The sequence below is a fragment of the Lagenorhynchus albirostris genome, chromosome 5, assembly GCF_949774975.1.
Source record: "Lagenorhynchus albirostris chromosome 5, mLagAlb1.1, whole genome shotgun sequence".
NCBI lineage: Eukaryota > Metazoa > Chordata > Mammalia > Artiodactyla > Delphinidae > Lagenorhynchus > Lagenorhynchus albirostris.
Window position 1 is genome coordinate 73,392,420 of NC_083099.1, and position 25,115 is coordinate 73,417,534.

Genomic DNA, 25,115 nt, shown 5'->3' on the forward strand with positions numbered 1-25,115 from the left:
GCACGGGATTAAGACTTTTCACAGCGGCCTCCGAGCGTTTCCGGTTCCGCTACCGCCGGGGCGGCTTCGTTTTTCTCGCAGTGGCGGCGTCCTCGACCGAAATCTGTGCGTTATGTCGGGTGGCCTCCTGAAGGCGCTGCGCAGCGACTCCTACGTCGAGCTGAGCCAGTACCGGGACCAGCACTTCCGGGTGAGGCAAGCGGGGCAGCGAGAAGGGGAGGCCCCGGGCCAGAAGGCTGAGAATTGGTTTGCTCTTGTCTCATTGTGTCGTCTCCCATTCCCTGGTATCCCGAAACGCGAAGGGAAGCCTCGGTGCCTGCTGTGGAATGGATTCTGAAAGGGCGTTTGGATATCACTGAATCCTCTTCTCTCGTAGGCAGGGAATTTGAGGCTCGCTCTCACATTCCCTAGCAGCCGCTGCCTGATCCCCGGGGCAGTGCAGACGGGCGGCAGTAGTACTGGCGTCTCAGGTTTTCCCGAACGGTGCGGCGGGAAGGTGACTTTATGATGAGGGAAAGCGGTGTCTTTTTGACACGTGGAGCATGTGGAGGCGCCATCCTGACCCAGATACCGGGGCTTTTAATTATTTTTAAATTTTCAGTTACATCAGCCAAACTGCGCTTTGGCGTTTCGCGTCCTCTCCTTGGGCTAGTTAAACGGCCCTCCACAAGTTGTACGTGGTGAGCGGCAGACACAGTTGAGCCCTGCCTCCACTTTTAGGGAGCCCTTGGAGTGTAGAGGGGGGACCAGCATGTTAAGTGTCTGGATGTCAAGATCGGAGAACTGCTGGGTTTCAGAAGAGGGAAATTTTCGTTTGGCCCACGTCACAGCAGATTCTGTGGAAAAGGGGGAGGCTACAGCTATTAAAGGTGGGTTCTTCAGTATCAGCAAAGGCGGGGATGGGGTGGAGGTGACTGACACTCATTAACTAGTGGTTGTTTAGTAAATTTGTATTGAGTGCTGTTGCTGAAGCCTTCTGCTAAACCTTAGAGAGGGAAGACAGTTTCCACACCCTAAGACTTCATAATCCTCTAGGGATTATGGGATTGTAAATGGAAGGACTGTAAATGTACAGATTTACAATGGAGGTAAGTGATCATAATCTAGGCAGAAATGATGAGTGGAAAGGGAGGGGCTGTGAGGATTCAGAAAATTCCCTGTGACGGGGAAAGGAGGGGTCACATACAGAAGAAGGTAGGTGTGGAGAATGTTTAAAATGCATTAGTAGGGTAGGGAAATGGAAATTTGAGGTCAAATTGAGAAGGATCTTAGATTTTCACGCAGTCAACTGTTTTTAAATGCTTACTGTATGCCAGGCATGATTTTTCATTCTATCACTTTTACAGGTCTCATTACTTTAGAAAGTTCCACATCATAACCATCCTGAATTTCAAGCATCCTGCAAGATTAAAACAGTGAAAGGATTCAACTTTTGCTGTTGTTTATCTCTGCAGTCTAAAGCCTATAGCTTCATTTAGATAGTAGTAAGATACTGTCTTGTAGAATTTCTACAGTGTTTCCTGAATGGGATCCACATTATTATCGTACCTTAAATAAGTACTTATACCAGTTGTCCTAAACTGTAGGCTGTTTGGTGGGACATGACTTGTATGTGTGAGAAAAGAAGGAAAAAGGAAAATGCTTCTTGACCATAATTTTAACAAATCAGTAACAGCAGTGATAAAGTGAATCTACTTTATTTAATGTCTCATTCCAGAGTCCTGGAAAACCTATTTTTAATGTATCGTTAAAATGACTCTTGTCCTGTGAACTTTTAAGGAAGTATGGGATTGGGGATAAGACTGGGTTTGGATTCCAGCTACAACTACTGATTATATGTGTGACCCTGGACAAGCTACTTAACTGTCTTCCCTCAGGTAGAATGAGGATAATAAATTAGGACCTACTTCATTCAACTCTGAGAATTAAATGAGACTTCCATACATGGAGATCTGACTTGCAGTCCCTTGATTCTCCCTAGAGGCAGACATATTACCTGTTTCTTGTGTGTGGTATCCATGTATATTCATGCTTTTAAAAAATATAACTTGGAGCATACGCTTCACATTGTTTTGTGCCTTTCTTTTTTCACTTTGCTCTTGGAAATACTAGGGTGACAATGAAGAACAGGAAAAATTGCTGAAGAAAAGCTGTACATTGTATGTTGGAAATCTTTCCTTTTATACAACTGAAGAACAAATCTATGAACTCTTCAGCAAAAGTGGTGACATAAAGAAAATCATCATGGGCCTGGATAAAATGAAGAAAACAGCATGTGGGTTCTGCTTTGTGGAGTATCCTTCCTGTATGTTTGATGTAGCTGTTGGCCAGAGGTGGGGCCCAGAGTGACTGGTACCCTATTTTACAAGATGAGTGAGGATATTCGTTGATTAGCATCCCTACACTTATCTCTGCCTCTCCTTCCTTCTGTCCAGTGTGCCTATACTCTTACACTGGGAAAGCTATTAACATTAACATTCTTTCTGAAATCCATTTTTTCATAGTTGATTAAGAAAAATAATCTTTGAAAATGTATATGCTTATGGTGTTTCAAAATGTCCAGAGCATAGTGAAAATGAAAGCCCTATACCATTCTAAGTCCAGAGACAATCAGTTACGAGTCTCGTGGGTCTTTCCAGAAGTAATCCTATGGATGTGTGGTAGCGTACTGCATGCACTCATTTTTTTTTCACCTATCTTAGAAATTGCTTCATGTTAGCATATGTAGATCTACTTCTTTTTAAAACAACTGTATAGTATTTCATTATGTAGATGTATATAGCTTGATTTTATAGGTCAAAACCAAAGCTGTATTTACTTGTGACCATGTATTCTCTCCCTGGAAACTCCAAATATTGGACCTTCTGGATTTATCCTTTGATGTTTTGTTTTTTAACTAATATTTTTCGGTCATTTTGTTTGAGAAATTTTCCAGACCTGATCTACCGTGTCTTGAATTTTCTTTTCTGTGCCCTGAATTGTTTCTTTTGGTTGTATTTATGCCGTAAAATTTCCTTCAGTTTCTGGTGATCCCTGGATTTCTGATCATAATTAGGGGAAAAAAGACTATGTGGATCTAGGCGGAACTACTTTTTAAAATAATTAATTAATTAATTAATTTGGCTGCGCCGGGTCTTAGTTGCAGCACACGATTCGTTGCTGCTCTAGTTCCCTGACCAGGGATCAAACCCAGGCCCCTTGCGCTCGGAGCGCAGAGTCTTAACCACTATACCATTAGGGAAGTCCCCAGGCAGAACTTCTTAAGTTGCTGCCTTGCCTTTGGGACATGTGGGTTTCTCAAATGCTAGAATGAAAAGGGATTTTATTTGGCTTGCTAATGTTAAAGACAATGCCCTAGTTCCTCCAGACAGTTCAGATCCCTATCATTTTACTTTTATTTGCCTGGGATTAAATGCCTTTCTGTTAACAGGTCTTTTCCCCACATAGACACCTTTAATTAAACCCTATATGCAGCCTCACTTGTTATTCAACTTGGAATTAAAGAGCCTCCTGGGGGCTTTCCTGGTGGCGCAGTGGTTGAGAGTCCGCCTGCCAATGCAGGGGTTCGTGCCCTGGTCCGGGAGGATGCCACATGCCGCGGAGTGGCTAGGCCCGTGAGCCATGGCCGCTGAGCCTGCTCGTCCGGAGCCTGTGCTCCGCAACGGGAGAGGCCACAACAGTGAGAGGCCCGCGTACCAAAAAAAAAAAAAGCCTCCTGGGCTTGCTGTCTCCTTTAAGCCCTTTCAAGGGTATTTCGCACTGTGACTTTGTTTCATCCACTAGTACTCTTCACCTTCTGTTGACTCTCTAGTCTGCTTATGGTCTCTTCTCCTCTTTGTCTACGTGTTTCTTTTCTGTTTTAATGGGGGCCTTGAGAAGTAAAGAAGAGAAAACGTGCTCTATCAGCTTGAACCAGAAGCCCCACTTTTTAAAAAATATGTATATTTATTTATTTATTTATTTATTGGCTGCGTTGGGTCTTCATTGCTGTGCCCGGGCTTTCTCTAGTTGCAGCAAGCAGGGGCTACTCTTCGTTGCGGTGCGCGGGCTTCTCATTGCGGTGGCTTCTCCCGTTGCGGAGCACGGGCTCTCGGCGCATGGGATTCAGTAGTTGTGGCTCGTGGGCTCTAGGGTGCAGGCTCAGTAGTTGTGGCGCATGGGCTTAGTTACTCTGCAGCATGTGGGATCTTCTTGGACCAGGGATTGAACCCGTGTCCCCTGCATTGGCAGGCGGATTCTTAACCACTGCGCCACCAGGGAAGTCCCAGAAGCCCCACTTTTGATTTCGGTATCTGATTTCTGGATTCTGCAAGCTTTTCCCACTCTTCCTTCAGATACGAGGGACGAGTGCCTAGGTTTTACTTTTGCCTCTGGTGGCAATACTGTAAAATAGTTCACGGGGGACAGAAAAGGCAAAGAAAATACTAGATAATAACCAGTCTCTAAGAACTGGAGTGTTTTTGCATCTGCCTTGAAGGTCAGAGATCAACAATCATGATGGCAAATACCTGAAAGGCTACCGTTCATTGTTAGTGTTTTTTTCCTCAGTTTGCCCTTTAGCATTCATTTCATTCAACAAAAAATTATTGAATGCCCACTGTGTGCTAGGCATTGTGTAGATGCTGACACTGGAATTTCAGTGTTTCCCTACCTGTGTAATTAAAGACAAGGGGAAAAAGTCCAGATCAGTATTTCCTAAACCCAGCTAATGATCATAAGTATTACTTACAGAGATTTTTTTTTTTAATAGCACCCCAAAGACAGATTTAGTAGATCTGATTTGGAACTACTAATGTGAGTGATATTTTGAGTGTTTCCTTCTAATGAAATGCAATGGCAATTCATATGTACCGTGACCTCTTTGTAAGGTTCTTGAATATACAGCTTCATATTCAGGGAACCCAAAGATGCTGTTTTCTTGGATAACAGTTCATGGTTAAAACCTGCACTGAACATATTTTATATTTTGCAAACCAAAATATGGAGACAGTGGAACCAGATACTTAACAGGATTATCAAAAAAATCATCAGTGTAGCCACGGATAAGTGTCATTTTTGACTGCTTCTGGACCAATCTCAAACAGGCCTGTGCAAGACAAATTATTGTCTTTGAACTCCATCTGGTTGGATTAGTTTTTGTACTTTTTCTTAACTCAGCTTCATTTAGATGTTGCTTCCTCTGTTTACAAAAATATCTGGAGAAATGCTAATTCCTTAATAATTATAATTAAGATACTATTTAAGAGCAGATGCAGAAAATGCCATGCGGTACATAAATGGAACTCGTCTGGATGACCGGATCATTCGCACAGACTGGGACGCAGGCTTTAAGGAGGGCAGGCAGTATGGCCGTGGGCGTTCTGGGGGCCAGGTATGCAGAAAGGTTCTCTGGGTTCAGCCTTTGCCTGGGATTCCAGTCCTAAATGACAAGTGTTTTGTCAATTTGTATTTGCTCTTTTGAAAATAACTTTGTGCTTATAACCTTGGCTTGAAGTGAATCTGAAAACCACCCATTGGGGTTGGTAAATTATTTTTATACTTGATCTTAGCCAAAAGGCTGAGAAGTGATGATAAATTATTTTTAAAAACCATTAAGTAGTATATTATCTACATCACAAGCAACCATTAATTGGACTTCTGCTAGGGGCTAAATGTTCTCCACCTGCCAAGAGTGTTGAACAAAAACAAAATGCAGTAAAATGACTTTTACATTGTTATTTTAAAATAGTTTATTCTTTGCAACGTGCTATCTTTGAATGCTGAGTATGAACCTGGTGTTTGGTAAAACACCATTAGGTAGTCTTAAATAATTTTGCAGGGCAGTTGAGCTATATTATCAGTTGCTTAAAATTATGTTCTGTTCTGCTTGAAATGTTCACATCATGACACCTGAAAAGGCGTAGTTATTTGACACATTTTAGGAAGCATGTTTGTTACACTCATCTTCTCTATACTGTAACATGTTCTTTTCAATTAAGGTGCGAGATGAGTATCGTCAGGACTACGATGCTGGGAGAGGAGGTTATGGAAAACTGGCCCAAAACCAGTGAGTGGTGAGAGCCCCGTCATGAAAAACTCACTCCTTTGGCCTGTTGAATTTGATGTGCATTCCCAAGGTCTGCGAACCTGCCTATTTTTACCAAGCTTTATTTAATATGTCTCTACTGAGCTGGAAGGCTCTTCATGGTTTTCCACTTAAAAACTTATTAAAGGACAGAATCCAAAAGAATGCCTTTAATTCTATAGTCTTAACATCTTGGTTGTGTGTCAGATTACCAGAATGATTTCTGTTACCAGGTCAAAAATTGTGTTCCTTAGCAACAGACTTCATGTGTTATGTTGCTCTATCAGCCAAAACACACTTCTTTTAGGAAGAATGGAAAAAAAAATTTTTAAGTGTTTACCATGTTTGCATCTAAGTAGGTTTATGGTCTACCGTGGGGCCTGGAATTACTATTTTTATAATTTTAAGTTTGCATGAGATAAAGTTTAATAAGTGGAGTTTTGCTGTGTAATGTAGCTTTACTCTAAATTAGGAATAGATTTTGATAACTGAATTTTTTTCTATGTTGAATTTTAACCTCTAAAGGCAAACTTAGAGTCAAGGGAACTTCCTAAATAGTTGGGTAAGCCTTAGACAGTCGCAGGGGACACCACTTCTTATGTGCTTTTTATATCAGGAAATTAGGTCAGGACTTGAAGGGTATTTACTAAACACATTTTTCAAAATATGTTTTCGCTAACGCTAAAAAAACCAAGGGTCTGTATTAGAGGGAACCTCAACTACTCTAAGGGCAAGGGGGGGACGCTGTCAGTAGGAAATGGGGAGGAAATATCAGGAGATGTGAGTTAAACCAGTGCCTTGACATGATGAAGGTTGTTAGAGCCAGCAGATCTATATTTTTCATTTTCAAACTGATCTTGGGAATTGAGTGGGGTTGTTTGTTTTGTTTTTTTAAAAAAAGAGCTTAAAGATCAAGAGAATACTTAACAAAATCAGAAATGCTTCCCTCGGGAAATGTTTTGGCTCATTCTCATACTGAAGTCTGTCTTGTTTGTTCCCTAGCTAACTGTGCTGAGTTTCAGAGCCTGGGTAGTGAGCTGGTGGTCTCTACAGAGAAGGCAGTCTGGAGGATTTATTTTGCATTTGTAAGGCAAGAGAGAATTTCTCTAATATTATGTGAACTATTGCTCATTTTAAACTGGTAGTCTAGTATTTTCCCTGATGTAAGTGATATTTTTTCATCTAGCAACAAAGTATCTCCTAATTTCCAGTAGTTTGTGAAGTTGGGGCTGAAGTATCTCAGTTGAACATCTTTCATGTTACAGTAAGTGTATGTTTTCTCAAATTTAAACTGGCTATTTGAACTTTAAAAGAAATATATCTCTAAATTAGTTGTATTTAGGAAAACATTTGCAAGTATCTAATTTAATGAGGACAAACAATTCATTATTAATTAAAATCTTTTTTACACTGTAGTTTGAATTAATGTATTTTATATTTTGCAGTAAAACGTAACTCAGATTTCTATAGGCATTAAAACCACAGTGGTTCCTATTTGAATTGTCTTCTGTAACAGATTTCAATAAAATTGGACCAACTTATTGTCTGTGTTTCCTCACCGATAATGACATTGAAGCGGTCTTTACTCTGGAATACATTTTTGGGGGGAAATCTATGAATAGTATGCAGAATTTGCATGTCCATTTTAATTTGACAGTTACTAATATTGCTGGTCACTAGCCACATGTAGCTAATTAACTAAATTAAAACAGTTCCTCAGTCAGTCACATTAGCTACATTTCAGATGCTCAATAGCCACCCGTGGTTAATGGCTGTTGTAGATAATGGAATTTGTAGGATGCCAATACAGAACATTTCCATCATTGCAAAAAATGCTACTAATGGACAGTGTGGGCTGCTTAGAGCCCACACTGGTCACTGTTAATAGATGAGCCTTGTCGTGACTGGTATGTCACTGGGAAAAATTACCAAACAACAGTACATTTTATCCAACACAAGAGAACACACATTTATAAAGGCATTTAGTTTATTTTTCAAAAAAATATTTTTGCTAGAAGGTTTGAGTGATTTTTACATGATCACAATCTTTAAATAATTTTTTTCTAACCAAAAGGTACCATTTAAGTGGACAGCTTGTCTAGATTTGCTTTTGTTAACACCCAAATACAATTAATTAGCACTTCTGATGGCATTCCCTAGGTCTTCTTAATTATCTACAGGCCAGGAGGCAGAGCCTAGCACAAAACAAAGTATGTGCTTTACACCTGCTGATTAGTTCAGTTGCATAACAATTAAGCAGAGCAGGTAATCAGGATATCTAATTCACACTATTAACACACTGGTTCTCGCCTGAAGAGTCTGATTCACCCAGAGCTCCCAATTATTCCTTCTAACCCAGGGAAGTAGTATACCACAACTGCAAAGAAAAGGGGCAGCTCAACTTAGGCTAGTGCTGGCTGTGTCCCAGTTAGGTCTGTTATTTTGTTCCAACTATGAATTCAAGGTGACCAATGTTAATCATATTCAATGATAAGTAGAAAACAAACTGCAAAGCCAAAACAAATGATTTGGGGATTACTGGCAGCAACTGCTGCTTCTCCCTTCCTTAAGTGCATCCCTTCCTTAAGAGAAGGTTGGTTCTGTATGATTCTTGAGTAGAACTTAACTAAAAGTTGAACTAAATCTACATTCATTGCTATAGATTTAACAAAAGGATAAAAGCAACTACAGACTGGTAAATTTGCTGATGGAGAGGACTGAGCAGCTTGTTGAAGGCACATCATAAGCAGCTTTTAGTTTGATAAGGCCTGCCCTCAACCCCAAAAGCATAAGGTCTGCCCACCTTGAGGGCACCCAAACAACTCAGTGCCAAGCTAGTGACAGTAAAACAATGCCTGTCTCTTCTACCAACAGCCCAGACTGTATTTCCAAAATTTCTGTTGCAAGGAAGCCATTATTGCAAACATCAGGATAAAGGCCATTCTAAACTTAGGGCTTGGGCTAAATAGAGGTTTGCACCTAATCTCAAGATGGGGGGAAGCAACTATGTGTGCTGAAGCAAGTTTCGTGAACAACAGAGAAACATTTTAACCAGACTTAAAATATTTGACATTTAAGCTAAAGCATGCTGGACGATGTACCTCAAGGTGCCCTACTAAACTGGACGTGAAAGGCACCCTGGACTTGGGACAGCTCACCTTAGATTCTCTCTGCCTCCCTGTTAAGAGCATGACCATTTCTCAGAGTGGAGGAAATGGCAACTGAAACTTTGGGCATTAAGATTTTGGCCAGAACACAATTCTGTCTCTTCTGTATGCCTCGTTCTGTCAGAGAGTGAGATACGAGATACGGAGCTCTAAAGTATAAGACATTTTAAATCAATAGTCTAGTTACCCATTACAAAAAAAAAAAAAAGGCAAATGTCTCACATACAGGTTTGAAAAATCTCATGTTTGTGTAATTATGCCTGAAAACCTCAAGAAGACACCCAACCCATTTTGTCACCTTTCCTAATGCTGATACAACCCTACCTGTAGCAGCACAAAGTGCCTCTAATAGCAGTCTTTTTAATGACTTGAAGCACAATAAGAAATACTGACCTGGTTTTATATTATACTAAGGAGTTTGAGTGACTAGGAAAGTGCTGGGGCTGTTTGCAATGTAAACATTGGTGTTGGTGCTTGGAATGTCTGGGGATGGGAACCCTGCATGTAAACATGTTCTGACTCCACCCTCAACTGCTGGCAGTCAGCCCTACCTTATGGCCAAGTTAAACTGCACATTTTAGCTTTTTATTTTCAACACCTCACACCTAACGAGGCATAAACCAAAGCATCTTCTGCCATTTACTTGGTATTTTTCTGTACAAGCTTCTGAATTTCTTGTATACACGTTTGTTGTTTTTCCTCCCCCAGTTCAGAAAAGATGTAGTTTAACATGCATCTTTCCCTATTTCCTTTCCTTTCCAATATCACAAAACTTTGTTAGATTAAAGATGCAAGATCCATTACTTTAATCCTAATGCAGCCAAGGGTAATAAATCAGGACAGGGCCACTTCTGCCTTCCCCCAGAAGATGAGGTTCATGGAAGCAAAAAAAAGGACTCCTGTGCTAGAGTCTCAGGGTTGGTCAAGCAGAGGCAGATGAGCCCTGCATGCTGTTGAGATCACTAGAGAAATAAGAGGGAAAAAACTCCTAACATTTGCTGTACTCCCACAGTTTCATGTCTCCCTTAATACCTTTCCTGTTCTCTCCTCTCCACCCACGTGCAAAATACCTGAAGTCAGTCTTCGGTTTTGAATGTTTATATTTTAAATACCCTTGAAATAGAAAGGTATTTGGCAAATCTGAATTTCCTCCATATGGGAAACAATTGCTGTAGAAAGGCTGAATTCTCATTTGTTTGACCACTAGTTTTGACAGATACTAATTTTTTAATGGGTCAAAACCAGAAAAATCCAGGGAATCAGTGTTCCAGCAAAAGCCTTTGTAAGATTAAAGCATTTATTATAAATGCTTCTTAAAACCAAGATTGAAATCTCTCATGTGTGAAGATAAATGGACCCTCAAGGTCGCTGTCTTTTTCTCATACCTTAATCAACTCTTCCCAAAGCAGGCACTGTGCTTACAAGTGTGCCTCCATAAATAGAACATACCAGTCAGTTTATGGCCACTTCCTTTTCACCCTTCAAAAGGAATGTGACTCACTTGGAGAGGGAAGTCAGTGTAAGGTGCTGCTGGTAAAAATAAAACAGGACTGGCTTTGTCTGAAACCCCTTCTAGCTACCCTTTATGCCCCAGGGAACATCTACTATTCTCAGAGTTACGCTGTATCAAAAACATCCTGCATTTTTATAGGTTCTGGAATTAAAATTTAAACCTGTATTCAGTTCACATCTAACTAAGTTTCAAAAGCTGCACCAAATCTACTAGGCTTTTTTTTTTTTTTTTAATACTCTGCACTGCATGCTCTGTCTATATGCATGCGTTTGGATAATAAATATTAAATATGGGGGGACACACACACAGAATCCATAAAATTAAAAATGAAACCAAACTGAACATTAAAAAATAGTACATAGTAACTAGGGAAATGAGTAAGGGCAGAAAATAAATTTGAGGTAACAACAGTGGCCCAACACCACTGATCTGAAATATCTGTAAAAATTCAAATAAGTGTTTGGAGATTCAAGTAACAAACCATCTGCTCCAACTTGGTCAGACTTCCCAGAGTCCCTGCTGAGTTTCAGTCCATGAGCCGGCACTCACACAGCTCCTTGTAAATCCTCTTCCGCACTCGGGGCATGTCTTCTTGGGAAAACTGGAAAGGCTGCTCTAAGGCGAGGCACTTGCAGTACTGCAAAGGTCCCAGAAACACTTAAGTGGCACGTGGAGTTATGTACCGGCCTAATGTATTTTACTAGATGCAGACCTAATAGAATAGGGTCTAAGGCAAATGTTAAAGTTTGTTTAAACTCGTAAAAATGTTTTAAAACGTTTACCTCCAAATTATAGTCAATTTTCCAGGCAAGTATATGTCTTGGGATTCTCCCTCCCTCCCCACTCAATACTGTGAAAAGCCATACCGATGAAGGGGCTCCAGTTCTTCTAAAGGTGAAATCTGCTGAGAATGCAGCCAGACCTAACATGGCCTTTAAGTGAGAACTTGAATTTGTTTACAAACGTGAGTCTCATGAGTGAGCCCATCTTCCAAGATCTTCGGATATCTCTAAATTCATGGATTATGTACTATAATTTCCTTCATAAATGTATAACAACTTTTTCAATAGCCCTTTGAGACCTAAGATCTACAGCATGAGAAAGCACAGTGTTTAAATGTGGCCCTTATTTAAAATCTAATTAGGTTTTACTCTGTGGTTAAAGACCACCTACCAATGGTTAGAAAAATATAGTTAATACTACCAATGCCAAGGGTCTATGAAACAGACAAATTCACATCAGTCTCCAATGTGGCTTACCAATAGCCTCTGATAAGACATGGATGATACCAATTATTCATCTTCAGCCTTAGAAGGTGATTCTTCCTAATGATAATATATGAAAATGCAGAACTACTGCTTCCCAACAACAAAGGAGGGTTGGGAGGAAAAGTGTTCTGTTACCTGTACCTAGTACCTGTATACATCAGAGGGATCCCACTTCTCCCTAAACCCAATAAATTTAATTTATAAATTGTAAATACTGAAAAAACTATTTCTTTACCTGGAGCACAAATACTCCACAGTCACTGTCATTTTTCTGTTGTGGAATACACTACGGGGAAAAACAAAACGATCATTAAAACCAAGTATTCCTCTTCAGATAAGAAAAGCTGTTTTTATGGAAAAATGAGCGAGACAGGAAACTTGTCTGTATCCAAGACAGCTGGTGTGTACCTCTGGTATTCAAAGTGTTTGAGTTTATGGAGGCATCTGGCCATGAAAAGAGCTATCAATCAACCACAACTTAGAACATTTTGCCTAAATATGAGAAGTGGGAAATCAAATAAAATCCTATTTTAAAACTTCCATTTGGATAATTAGTTTTGCTATCAATTCACTGACAATGGAATCAAAATGGAATTGTGGATCAGAGAACGCAGTGCATGGCCTGGACTCTGAATACATAGTAACAATGCTGCTTGGTAGTCTTCCCTTTTCATCTCATATTTCACAACTCTGTCCTATTCTTTTAAAGACATGGTAAAGGTAAGCAGTATGTTTTCCAAAGAACTGGTTACTGTACTCTGCCTAAAGTGTTGGAATATGAAAGATCCTGATTAAATTTAGAATACCTGCATATACTACTGGGTAAATTCAGAATATTCACAAGTTCAGTTCTGGTTTGAACTAATATACTAGGTTATTTAAAATACAAAACATAAGTTTACAAGTTAGCATATAGTACAGTTCAAGGATAAACAAATAAGCCTTATCCCTTTGGGTTTGGGTTAAAGGTTTATTTCAAGACCCTGCCTTTTTAACAGTGTCTTTGATCCGGATAGACCTGAGTTCAAAGACTTCACTCTGTCAATAGTTTTGATGGCCTTTGGGGAAGCTCACACCTAGGATTCAGCTTTCTCATCTACAATAAAGAGCTTCTTATCCCTAAATGACCTGCCTACCTCACAGACTGTAAGGATCAAATGAGATCATACATAGAAAAACACTATGAAAACAAAGCAGTGCCCATAAAACAGAAGACACTGATATTTGTGACAGGGTTAAAAGGCTAGGCCTGCTCACTCTGCCCCGCATACAGCTTTTATGTCTATGGCCAAACACAGTGCTGCTTCTAGACTGTTCAGACTGAAGCACTCAGGCCACTTGTCTTCCCCAAATGCCTGGAAAGCAGCCCAGTACACTTGCTCCCTTAGTGAATGCAAATAGTCATGTCAGTATTTCTCTGGGTCTACATGAGTCATCTGGAAATAAGAGCCATGAGGCAAGAGGCAGGTGCCACCAAAAAATTTTTTTTTTCCTTTTTTTCAACAGAGCAACTATATCAGCAGCAGCTGCCCCCAGGATGAAATGACTGAATTTATTTGCCCCAGCAGGCAGTGGGAAATTGGGCAGCCAGGTGATGAATACTGAACTGAGGTTTACTCTGAGCTGCCTCCCTGCAGCCTCTAGGCTCTCTATTGGTATCTTCATGATCAGTCTTCATGTGCTTTTAAAGACACCCACCCCTTAGACAATTCCAGCCCCTTGACATGCCTGGGTTTTCATTTTTATCACTTACTTACCTTGGTAACAGCAGTCTGCCAACCCTGAAGAAATTCAGGTCTATTTTTTTCTCTGGCTTCAGTCAGCAAATACTTTCTTATATTCTGGTTAAAAAGAAACCACAACACAGATGCTGTGTTCCATCAGTTGGTGAAAAATGGAACCTGCCCGCAGCAGACAGAAGCAAAGGAGGAGGCTGTGGCCCCACCACTGGGCAGAGTATGCATTAAAGAGTTTAAAGCTGGAACTTGATTTCAGACCTTTTTCAATTTATAGAGTGAAGGACTCAGACCTTCTGTACTGTATGCACTTAGACTGTGGACACTGGTATATGCTTTAATTAGATCTTTTTATGAGATGGTCAGCCTTTTCCAGGAGTAAGTCAACTTGCTGAATTTGAAACTTAAATAAATACTGGCAAAACAAAAAGAAAGCCTTAATTACTGCCAATGCCCAACAAAGGGAAGGAACCCATGGCAGAAATCATTAATAAATGAAATTTAAACATTCTAGCCTTAGATATACTCCATGTTTTTGAGGGCTGCAGGTAAAAGTATCATTCAGCTTCTAGAAAGTGATACTTAAAACCCATCCTGGATACTAAATACAGTCAAGTCCACTGCTGAATTCTCTACCAAGATGAAGCCTACTGAAGTTCCTAATTTTCCCTTATGCCCTCCACCTCTTTGTGTATCTTTCTCTGCCTATCTTTTCTAAGGGTGAAGTCAGAGGTTACATGAATTAAATTAACCCCCTGAAGGTGGAGCAGAAGTATGTATGTACATGTAGAAATACAAATATGTGTCTGTATATACATACATACACACATACACGTATCTGCATATTCGTATTTTCTTTCCATATATAGTATCATTCTGCAACTTGCTTTTCCAAACTCAGTATGTCTTGGAGATCTTTCCACGTTAGGACACAAAGATCTACTATATTCTTTTTAACTGCTATGGTCAGTTTAATGTTGTGAATATACTACAGTGTATGTATGTATTTAGCTATTCTGTTAGTAGAGCTAAATTTAGGTTTTGACTTTTCACTATTATCAGTAATGCTGCAATGAACATCCTGGTGTATGCCCCATTCTTGTGTGCATATGCAAGTATTTTTATGTAGTATATACCAAGAAACAGAACTGGTATGTAATATGATATGTGTCTTTTTAATTTATAAGGCACTTAGAATTGCAATTGTTCCCCAAGGGGCTGTATCAATTTATACACTCCACCAGAAATTGAGAGTGCCTGTTTCTTACACCCACTTTAGTAACATCAAACTTTTCCTAACATAATAGGCAAAAAATGGAACCCTGAGGTAGTTTTAATTTGCATTTCCCATATTTCTGGTGAGGCTGAGCATCTCTCCATGTGTTTAATGGCTATTTGCATTTTTCCTAAAAATCACTTATTTTATCCTTTGTCCCTTTCCATTAGATCCTTCTTTTTCTTATTCATTTGTAGTTCTTTTTATATTCTGGATAGTGACTATTATCTATGTCACAAACATTTTCTCCAAATCTATCCCTTTTAACTTTATGACAGACAGAAGTTTTAAATGATGACATGGTCAAATTTATCAATCTGTTCCTTTAGGTCTTTTGCTTTTTTTTGTTCTGTATAAGACCTTCTACACTCTTTGTGTTTTATATTTAGGTCATTATTCCATCTGGAATTTGTTCTTATAAATAGTATGAAACAGAACCTGTATTTTACTTTTCCAAATAGAGAGCTAATTTTCCCAATGGCATATATCGAATAGCCTGTCCGTCCCCAACTTTATTATATACTAAGTTCCCACATATACATGAGCTACTTCTAGATTCTCTATGCTGTTCCACCAATCCACTTGTCTATTCCTAAACCAATATAATTAAAATAGCTTTAATTTTCAAAACTTTGTGATATGGTTTGACATCTAGTAGACCAAATATTCCTTTGTTCAGTTTTGATCTACTTCAAAACTATTTTAGCTGTTCATGCACATGAATTTTGCAATATGAATTCTAGGATGAGCTTATCAGGTTTCATTCAAAATCCTCCTGGGAAACTGATTAGGACAGAAATTAGTTTATATTAGTTTAGGGAGAATTAATCTCCTTCCGATACTGAGTGTGCCTGTCTTCCCATCTATTCAGATTTCCTTTAAATACTTTAGAGTCTTCATCTCAAAGAATGTCCCCATTTTTTGTTAGGATATATTCCTGGGTAATTCATGTCTTTGCTACTTTTGAAAATGGAATCTTCCTGTTTTCATTTACATTTTCTAACTGTGCGGGATAATCAGGAAACAAACTGATTTTTCTTGCTTTGTATCCCACCATCTTATTGAACTCTTATTAACTGAACTCTAATATTTTGCCAGCTGATTCTCTTGGCTATAATACACTCTACAGAAGTTATTTTGAAGATACAAGCCAATTTTAGCTCTAAGAGAAACCAAGGAAAATGATTTCTATCCACATTCAAAATGTAGTTTTAAGGGAAAGACAGAAAAAAATCTGATGAAATCCAAAACAGGTCATGTATCTCAGAGAGGGATCCAGATCGTGGACAGCTACCTCTTCCCACCTGGAGATTCCTCTTGTCCTTTTCTCTGCCAACATTTTTGACATGACATGACAGAAAATGATCATCTGTGGTACTGACTTCTGTTGTTCTATCCTAAAGCTGAGATACCATCTGGTCAATCACAAAATAAATGGGGAAAAAAAGCAGGGGGCAGTATATTAACTTACCTCTACACAAAACTTAAAATGAATGCCTTGGGAATCATAAAATGAAATAATTCGATTAGAGAGTGTCACAGTAATGAGAGACCAGTGGACTTCCAGGTGAATAGGAATCAACAGAAGACTCTTTTTAAACAAATCCACCTGATCAAGAAAAGAAAAAGAAATGTAGCCATCACCACAGGCTTTCCAAACCAACAACAAACAGCAGCTTCCATTTACTGACCTTTGACCTGTCCAAGGTCATAAAACTAGGAAGTGGTGAAGCCAGAATCTGAACCCAGATCTTAGTCTAAAGCCCATGTTTGTAACTAGTAAGCTAAAACACACAAGAAAATTGAAGATAACAGAAAGCACTGTTTTCCATTTAACCTGCTAAACCTGTGTTTATTAACTACCTAAAATGACTTAGCCCCTTATCTTTAAGCCTAACTTATTTTCTTATATACATATTTGACCTAGAATCAATTCTTATTTAGGAAGGAATTGTGGTATTAGAAAACAACATAGCCTTGCAATATGATCACAGGCTCTGAAGTTAAGTCTGGTCAAGTTCAAATTGTAGCTCTGCCACTTATTGGCCAGATGACTTTGGCAATTTTCATAGCTTCTCTGTGCCTTGATTTCCTCAATTATAAAATACAGATAACAATAGTACCCACCTTATGAAGTTGTTGAGAGTGACAATAAATGTAAAATGCACAAAAGTGTGCTTAGCAAATTATATGTAGCCAATAAATCTTAGCTGTTGTTATCACTACCTCAAATCTCTCAGATGTCGAAATTGAGAAAAAGAGCCTTGATAATTCTTCATGTCCTTTACATCCTCACTCACCCTTCATATCGTAATACATATCACTTAAAAATCTAGAAACATTCACTGTACCACTCAAAATCCCAGTTGTGGACTGGATGATAAAGTAGTAGGTACTCAATAAACATTTGTAAAAGAGTGAATGGATTTTTCTCAGGCATTTTTTGTATTTTAGTGATTCCCTGGGTTAAAACAATTACAGGGCTATTTTCTTCTTTAATTACTTATTTTATTTTATTTTTGGCTGCGTTGGGTCTTCGTTGCGGTGCACATGCTTCTCATTGCCATGGCTTTTCTTGTTGCGGAGCACAGGCTCTAGGCACAAGGGCTTCAGTAGTTGTAGCATGAGGGCTCAGTAGTTGTGGCTCACAGGCTCTAGAGCACAGGCTCAGTAGTTGTGGCGCATGGGCTTAGTTGCTCTGCGGCATGTGAGACCTTCCTGGATCATGGATCGAACCCGTGTCCCCTGCACTGGCAGGTGGGTTCTCAACCACTGCGCCACCAGGGAAGTCCCTATAGGGCTACTTTAAACTAGATTCTTAGAAACTATTTCTCAAGCGTTCTTTGCTTTCTGATATTCAGATAATGTCCTGTTCTAGAAGAATCTTCTACCAGTCTACATGACCTTGTAACAAACCACTTCTGCTTTTCAGTTTCTGTATCCATAAACCTGAGAGGTGAGGTGGACAGGAAATACTAAATAGGACATACAATTAGTCCTTTCCAGCTCAAAAATTCTGAGTATCTAAAACAAGAAATCGTATTTAAAATACAGCATTAAATGAGACCAAATTTACATTTTTCTCAAAAAGAAACTTTTTTCTTAATTATAAATCAATTTTAAAATAAAAATTGCGAAATACAGATAAAAGATATATTTCAGTTTGTCTTTCCAGATCTTTTTCTTCTTTTTAATATATTAATGTTCACACACGCGCACACACAACCTTATTACATATATGTAATTAAGAATGATGTGTGTGGAGTGACTAAGATAGAAAAATAGAGGATGTGATGATGAAGAGTCTGGTTGTTAACAGGCTTTCTTGGATTGAGAGATAATGTCTAAACAAGACTGAGTTTGGAGCACATTTCTTCAACATGTGTAGGTTAAAGATTTCACTTGTCAGGTGGAGTGTGTATTGAGACTATGTATTGAGACTTGTGTATGAACAAGAAGGTAGGCACAAAGCCCTCTAGTTATCAGAGGATTTAGCTTCAGGAGAAATGGGGGGTTATCTACTCTAGATGGCAAAGAGCTGGGAGAGGCTCATGGGCTTGGCATGCTAATAAGGTAGAATTAGAAGATGAACTTTCAAAATGCATTGTTTACAAAAATCTTTCTCACTGAACTATGCCCTCTCTGTAGGTATTAAAAAAGTTGGTTTCTCATTTGCATAATAAAGTGGAGAGCTAGTAGTGGGAACTTATCTAATTCAAAGTTAGTACTTAAATTTATAAGAAAAAAATATCTGAAACAGTAACAAGTTGTATATTGCCAAAAACTACAGGAAAAAATGAAATATAATGCCTTGATTTGGAGATGAAAAGAGCTTCAAATATATAAAGTACTTTAAAATTGTAGAAAATATAGTTCAAAATGATGAAATAAATGCTAAAATAAGAATATGCTACAGCAGGAGGGACAAAAAAAAAAAAAAAAGAATGATGTGTGTGGTCAATTGTATTACTGATCTCAATTACTTGGTGTCCTCCCTGTAAGGATTATACAGAACTACCTATTACCATGTGGCTTCACTGCCCCTTCCAGCGGGAAAAATGTAGTCATATGATTCACTGTAAAGAGAAATGAATTTATCTCATGACCAAGCTGAAACTTCAAGAGCCATCATGTGGCCCTGAGACTGACATGTCTGAAGATTAGGTGCTGCTCCTTCAGTTTGGGTCCCATTAAAGGAATAAAGATGAGAAAAGACAGGATCATCTCCTTAGATATAGGGAAAAGCATCTGATAAAACTCAACATCCATCTATGATTAAAAGCTCTCAGCAAACTAAGAATAGGAGGGAATTTCCTTAACCTGGTAAAGAGCATCTACAAAAAACCTACAACTGACATCATAAACAGTAGTGAAAAACTGAATGCTTTCCTCCTAAGATTAGGAACAAGGCAAAGGTGTCCTCTCTCATTACTTTTATTCAACAACATACTAGAAGTCCTAGCCAGTGCAATAAAGCAAGAAAAAGATGGCATACGATTTGGAAAGGAAAAAATAAAACAGTCATTACTTACAGACATGACTTTCTATGAAATTCTCACAGAATCTACAAAAAAGCTCCTAAAACCAGTGAGTCTGACAAGTCACAGGATACAAGGTCAATTTATAGAAATCAATTGTATTTCTATATACTAACTGCAAACAATTGGAAGATAACGTTTTAAAAATTCTGTTTTTAGCAGTTTCATCAATATGAAACACTTAGGGATACATTAAAAAAAATAAGAGCTCACATGCCACAATTAAGGAGCCCAGCGGCTGCAACTAAGGAGCCTGCAAGTTGCAACTAAGGAGCACATGTGCTGCAACTAAAGGAGCTGGTGAGCCACAACTAAGGATCCCGCCTGCTGCAACTAAGACCCAGCACAACCACGTAAATAAATAAATAAATACATGCAAGACTGTACACTAAGATTTATAAAATACTGCTGAGAAAAATTAAAGACTCAAATAAATGGAAAATATACCATGTCATGGGCTAGAAGACTTAATACTGTTAAGATGTCCATTCTACCCAAATGAACATACAGATTAAACACAATCCCAATCATAATCCAGCAAGTTTTTTAAAAGTAGAGATTGACAAAATGATTCTAAAATTTATATGAAAATGCAAAAGGACCTAGAATTGCCAAAGCAATCTGGAAAAAGAAGGCTAAAGCTGGACACTTACACTGATTTTAAGACAAATTGTGAAGATAAAGTGATCAAGACAGTGTGGTATTAGCATAAAAACAAAGAGATCGATGCAAGAAAACATAAAGTCCAGAAACAGACCCATACATATGTTGTCCACTGACTTTCTACAAAGATGCCAAAGCAATTAAAGTGGGAAAGAGAAGCCTTTTCAGGAAATGCCAATGGAGGGGGAAAAAAAAAAAAGGAACTTGACCCCTACTTTGTATCTTACACAAAAACTGAGATGTACCAGAGATGTAAATGTAAAACCTAAAACTATAAAGCTGTTAGAAGAAAACATATGAGGCAAGTATTTTTTAGACTGGATACAGAAAGCAGAACTATAAAAGAAAAAAGTATGGTAAATTAGATTGCATCAAAATAAAAACCTCCATTCATCAAAACACATGTTTAGGGACTTCCCTGGCGGTCCAGTGGTTAAGACTCCACACTCCCAATGCAAGGGGCACTGGTTCAATCCCTGGTCAGGGAACTAAGATCCCAAATGCCTCACGGTGTGGCCAAAAAAAAAAAAACAAAACACTTGTTTAAGAAATAAGTATAAAAGCCACAGACTGAGAGAAAGCAGTAAAAAAGTATAGATCTGACAAAGGACTTACAACCAGAACTCAATAATAAGCACTTCTTTACTAAAAAACTTTTCATTTTTTAAAAAAATTAATTTATCTATTTTTGGCTGTGTTGGGTCTTCATTGCTGCACGCGGGCTTTCTCTAGTTGCGGCGAGCAGGGGCTACTCTTCATTGCAGTGTGCGGGCTTCTCACTGCAGTGGCTTCTCTTGTTGAGTAGCACGGGTTCTAGGCACGCAGGCTTCAGTAACTGCAGCATGTGGGCTCAGTAGTTGTGGCTTGCGGGCTCTAGAGCGCAAGCTCCGTAGTTGTGGCACATGGGCATAGCTGCCCCGCAGCATGTGGGATCTTCCTGGACCAGGGATCGAACCTGTGTCCCCTGCATTGGCAGGTGGATTCTTAATCACTGCGCCACCAGGGAAGTCCCAAAACTTTTCATTCTTATCATTCACCCATTTTTCTATTGAGTTGGTGAGGTCTTTTTCTTATTGATATGTAGAAGCACTTTATATATTTAAAAAATTAGTTCTGTGATTTGAATTGCAAATATTTTTTCCCAGTTTACTGTTTGTCCTTTTAGGTAATTAATTCTTTTTTTTTTTTTTTAATGTCATCTGAGCTTTAAGTTGTACACAGAATGGACTTTGCTACTCTGAGATTATTTTTTTAAAGTTCTGCTATGGATTTCCTTTGTACTTCCACTGTTTCACTGTCTTGTTGCATTCAAATCCTTGGTCGTTCTGTAATTTATCTTAATGTAGTCTAATTTAGTGAGTACTTAATTCTTCTTTCATTTTTTCTTTAATAATAATGCATTGATGGCCATTATTTTTTCCTCAAAACAGCTTTCATTATGTTCCATAGTGGTTGGTAAGATGTGTTCCCCTTTCTATCCTTTTCTAGACAGTTTGTATATAATTTCATTTTTTATTTTCTTTTAGACCCAGGGGTCATATCAAGGGTTTATATCTAGTGCAATTTTTTAATTACGTTTTTAGTCATCTTTTAATATTTATTTTTAATTTAACTGAACTGTGATTAAGGAATAGTGTAATAATTTTCTTTGTGGCCAAGTACATGGTCAATTTTTTACAAATGTTCCTTAGATATAGGAATAAATGTATATTCTCTTTTTGAGGGGTATAAAGATCTAGTATATATCTATTAAACCAAAAGCACTGGTTGTATTATTTTTTATTTATGATCTTATTTTTTATCTACTAGATTTGTCCAACTATGAAAGAGGTCTCCCATTATCACTATTTACCAAGGTCTCCTAGCTTTTGTAATCATTGTTATATCTCCTATGTATTGAAGTTTTATCATACAGTGTACTTTTCACCTTAAATTCTACCTCATCTGCTGTTAATACTGCTATTCCTCCTTTTTGCTTGCCACTCCTTTCTTTTGGTTTGCATTTGCCTAGTACCTCTTTACCTGTCACTTTACTTCCAAGCTTTCTTTTTCATATTATTTTATGTTTACTCCTTATACACAGCATATAGCTGGATTTTCTGATTTAACCCAATCTGAGAGGGTCCAGATGATGGAACAATTTAATTTATTCTATTTAATGAAATGACTCACATATTTATACTTTACTTTATTCCTTCATTCTCATGTTGTTTATTATTCAGGAATTCTTCCATGAGTATATATTTTTCCATGCTATTTACAAGGCATACCTTGTTTTACTGTACTTTGCAGATATTACATTTTTTATAAATTAAAGGTTTATGGCAACCCTGCATAGATAGTCTATTGGCACCACTTTTCCAACAACATTTGTTTACTTCATGTCTCTGTGTCACATTTTGGTAATTCTTGCAATATTTCAAATTGTTTTATTATTATTTTATTTGTTATGGTTATCTGTGATCAATGATCTTTGATATTACTGCTACAACTCACTGAAGGCTAAGGGGATGGTTAGCATTTTTTTAGCAAAAAAGTATTTTTAATTAAGGTATGCACATTATTTTTTTAGACATAATGCTATTGCAAACATAAGGGACTACAATATAGTGTAAACATAACTTTTATACGCACTGGGAAACCAAAAAATCCAGTGACTCACTTTATTGCAATACTCACTTTATTGTGGTGGTCTGGAACCAAACCTACAATATCTCCAAGGTATACCTGTCTAACCTTTCTCTAATCCATACTACATATGATCATCTTTCCTCAGCTATGTAACTTTTCCTGGTTAAGTGGCATCCTATTATATGTATGTACAGTTTTAATTTGACCAATCCCCTACTAATTAGTTGTCCTCAATTTTTCTAATATAAACACCACCACAGCCCATCCAGTGGCACAAGCCACATACTCAGAAGTCATCTTTCACGCTTCCTTCTCCTTCATTCCCATAACCTACTCATCACCAAGTTCTGTTATTTTACTCCCTAGGTCACACTCATATTTGTGTACATCTTCCATCTATACCATTCTAATTTAAAGTATCATCAATCTGCAGTGGCCTCCTGTTCTACCCACATCAACTTTGCTCCCACACTTGTCCATCTTCTTCAGTGCCACTAGAGTAGACTACAAATTGGATGTCGTCACCTACAACCCTTCAACAGATTCTTACGCATTTAGGATAAAATTCAAAACACAGACCTCAAGACCCTGATCTCTGCATCAGATCCACTTTATGTCACTCTCTTCTTTGCTCTGCATTCCAGCTACACTAGTCTTCTCCCATGCTTCTACCATCACAATATAAAAATGATGACCACTTAATGTGTGTTTATCATGTGCTTAGTGGTTTACATGCATTATCTCATTTAATCCTCACAAGATAAATAAAACTGATACTCCTATTTTATAGATGATGAAACTAAAGATTAAAGGAATTAAGTAATTCACCCAAGGTCTTACAACCAGTTAAGTGGCTGAACCAGGATCTGAACCCCAAAAATCTTATATGTTCCAGTATAATGTTGTAAGTCATAATTCTAGTTATTACTTTAAAATGTATATCTCAGAAATAACTAAATTTCCTTGTCAATTGCATTATTATGAACTTTCATCAAATCTTTAACCATGGTCATTTTTAACTCTTCTGTCATTTACAGACAGTTCTGGGTGTACTCTGATGCTTTTGCAAATATGCTCCTATAAAAGGGTTTCTTTCATCTTCAAGGAATTCATGGAAAAGACTCTGACAAGTACAGGTTTCTGGTCACTGACTATACTGCTGAACTGAATGAATAGCATTTTCAGAACTCTAATGGAAAACTGATGAACTCATAAAACTGCTAACAAAAGATCAAGATAAAAAAAAATTAATTACATGGGACTGAGTGAACTGATGAGGATGATTATAATTTTTGTGACTTTGTTTGAATAAAAAAAAAAAGTCCCGGGCTTCCCTGGTGGCGCAGTGGTTGAGAGTCCACCTGCCGATGCAGGAGACATGGGTTCGTGCCCCGGTTTGGGAAGATCCCACATGCCGCGGAGCGGCTGGGCCCATGAGCCATGGCCGCTGAGCCTGCGTGTCCGGAGCCTGTGCTCCGCAACGGGAGAGGCCACAGCAGTGAGAGGCCCGCGTACCGCAAAAAAAAAAAAAAAAAAAAAAAGTCCCAAAGGACTCAGGGGCAAAAAATATACAAATCAATTTTCATTGCAAAGTAAAGGAGCTGTTACAGTGGAGGATTACTGGACTGAATGTCAATATTATGACATAGTATGAGTGTGTTTCATGTTTGGTAATTGCAATCATTGTTGCTTTTGTTGTGGTCATCCATTTACAATGCTTGGTGTCTGTCTATCTCTTGTAAAAATAAAATACAGTGTGTGTGTGTGTGTGTGTGTGTGTGTGTGTGTGTGTGTGAAAAAAAAAAAAAAAAGGATCTGAACCCAGGTCTGAATCCTGAGTTCATTATATCTATTTCCCCAGATGTGCACACTTCAACCACATATAGTTTATCTTGCCACTACTGATGATGCCTTGAACATATTACCTATATAGCAATGTTCAATCAGGTGTTTGTACTTTGCAAAAAATTATTTCCACCCACAACTACGTAAGACAAGACTTACTCCTAACTTCTCTAGCCCATCCAGTATAAAAAGTGAAAAGTTGCAGTATCTCTAGACCTATGACTGTGAATTTTGAACTTGTTGGTAATTTCAAAATATCAAAAATAGTATATAAATAGGCTTTTAAAATAATGTTTCTGACAGTCAATGAATACTGAGAGAAATTAAGGTTGGAAAGTACCTTAGGGATTGCTCTAATTTATCATTTTGTTTTATAAATAAGCAATCTGAAGCCCAAATTAAGTGTCTTATCTA

The 25,115-nt window shown here is 38.2% G+C and overlaps 2 protein-coding genes across 8 annotated transcripts in view; one reads left to right on the forward strand and one right to left on the reverse strand.

The window, feature by feature from the left end:
• Positions 1–26: 26 nt before the first annotated feature.
• NCBP2 (nuclear cap binding protein subunit 2) lies at positions 27–7,606 on the forward strand. 4 transcript variants are annotated; one of them, XM_060150362.1, is made up of 5 exons: positions 28–190; positions 2,113–2,294; positions 5,233–5,371; positions 5,979–6,053; positions 7,067–7,606. In XM_060150362.1, exons 1-4 carry the CDS (start codon positions 113–115, stop codon positions 6,048–6,050), a joined length of 471 nt encoding a protein of 156 aa, XP_060006345.1. In that variant the 5' UTR covers positions 28–112; the 3' UTR covers positions 6,051–6,053; positions 7,067–7,606. The 4 variants fall into 4 exon arrangements, with proteins under 4 accessions (XP_060006347.1, XP_060006345.1, XP_060006344.1 ...); XM_060150361.1 differs by having other exon boundaries at positions 5,979–6,046; XM_060150364.1 differs by having other exon boundaries at positions 27–190; positions 5,979–7,606.
• A 427-nt stretch (positions 7,607–8,033) lies between these two features.
• The window catches only part of SENP5 (SUMO specific peptidase 5), a 41,306-nt gene continuing 24,224 nt past the window's right edge, over positions 8,034–25,115 (reverse strand). For 2 of the 4 annotated variants that reach the window (XM_060150360.1, XM_060150358.1), the window contains one exon: positions 17,499–18,048. In XM_060150360.1, coding sequence (XP_060006343.1) covers positions 17,953–18,048 — 96 coding nt within the window. In that variant the 3' untranslated portion in view covers positions 17,499–17,952. Of the gene's footprint in view, positions 11,382–12,247; positions 12,299–13,769; positions 13,854–16,495; positions 16,634–17,498; positions 18,049–25,115 lie in introns of those variants that run through there. The other 2 variants (XM_060150356.1, XM_060150357.1) reach the window with 2 other exon arrangements.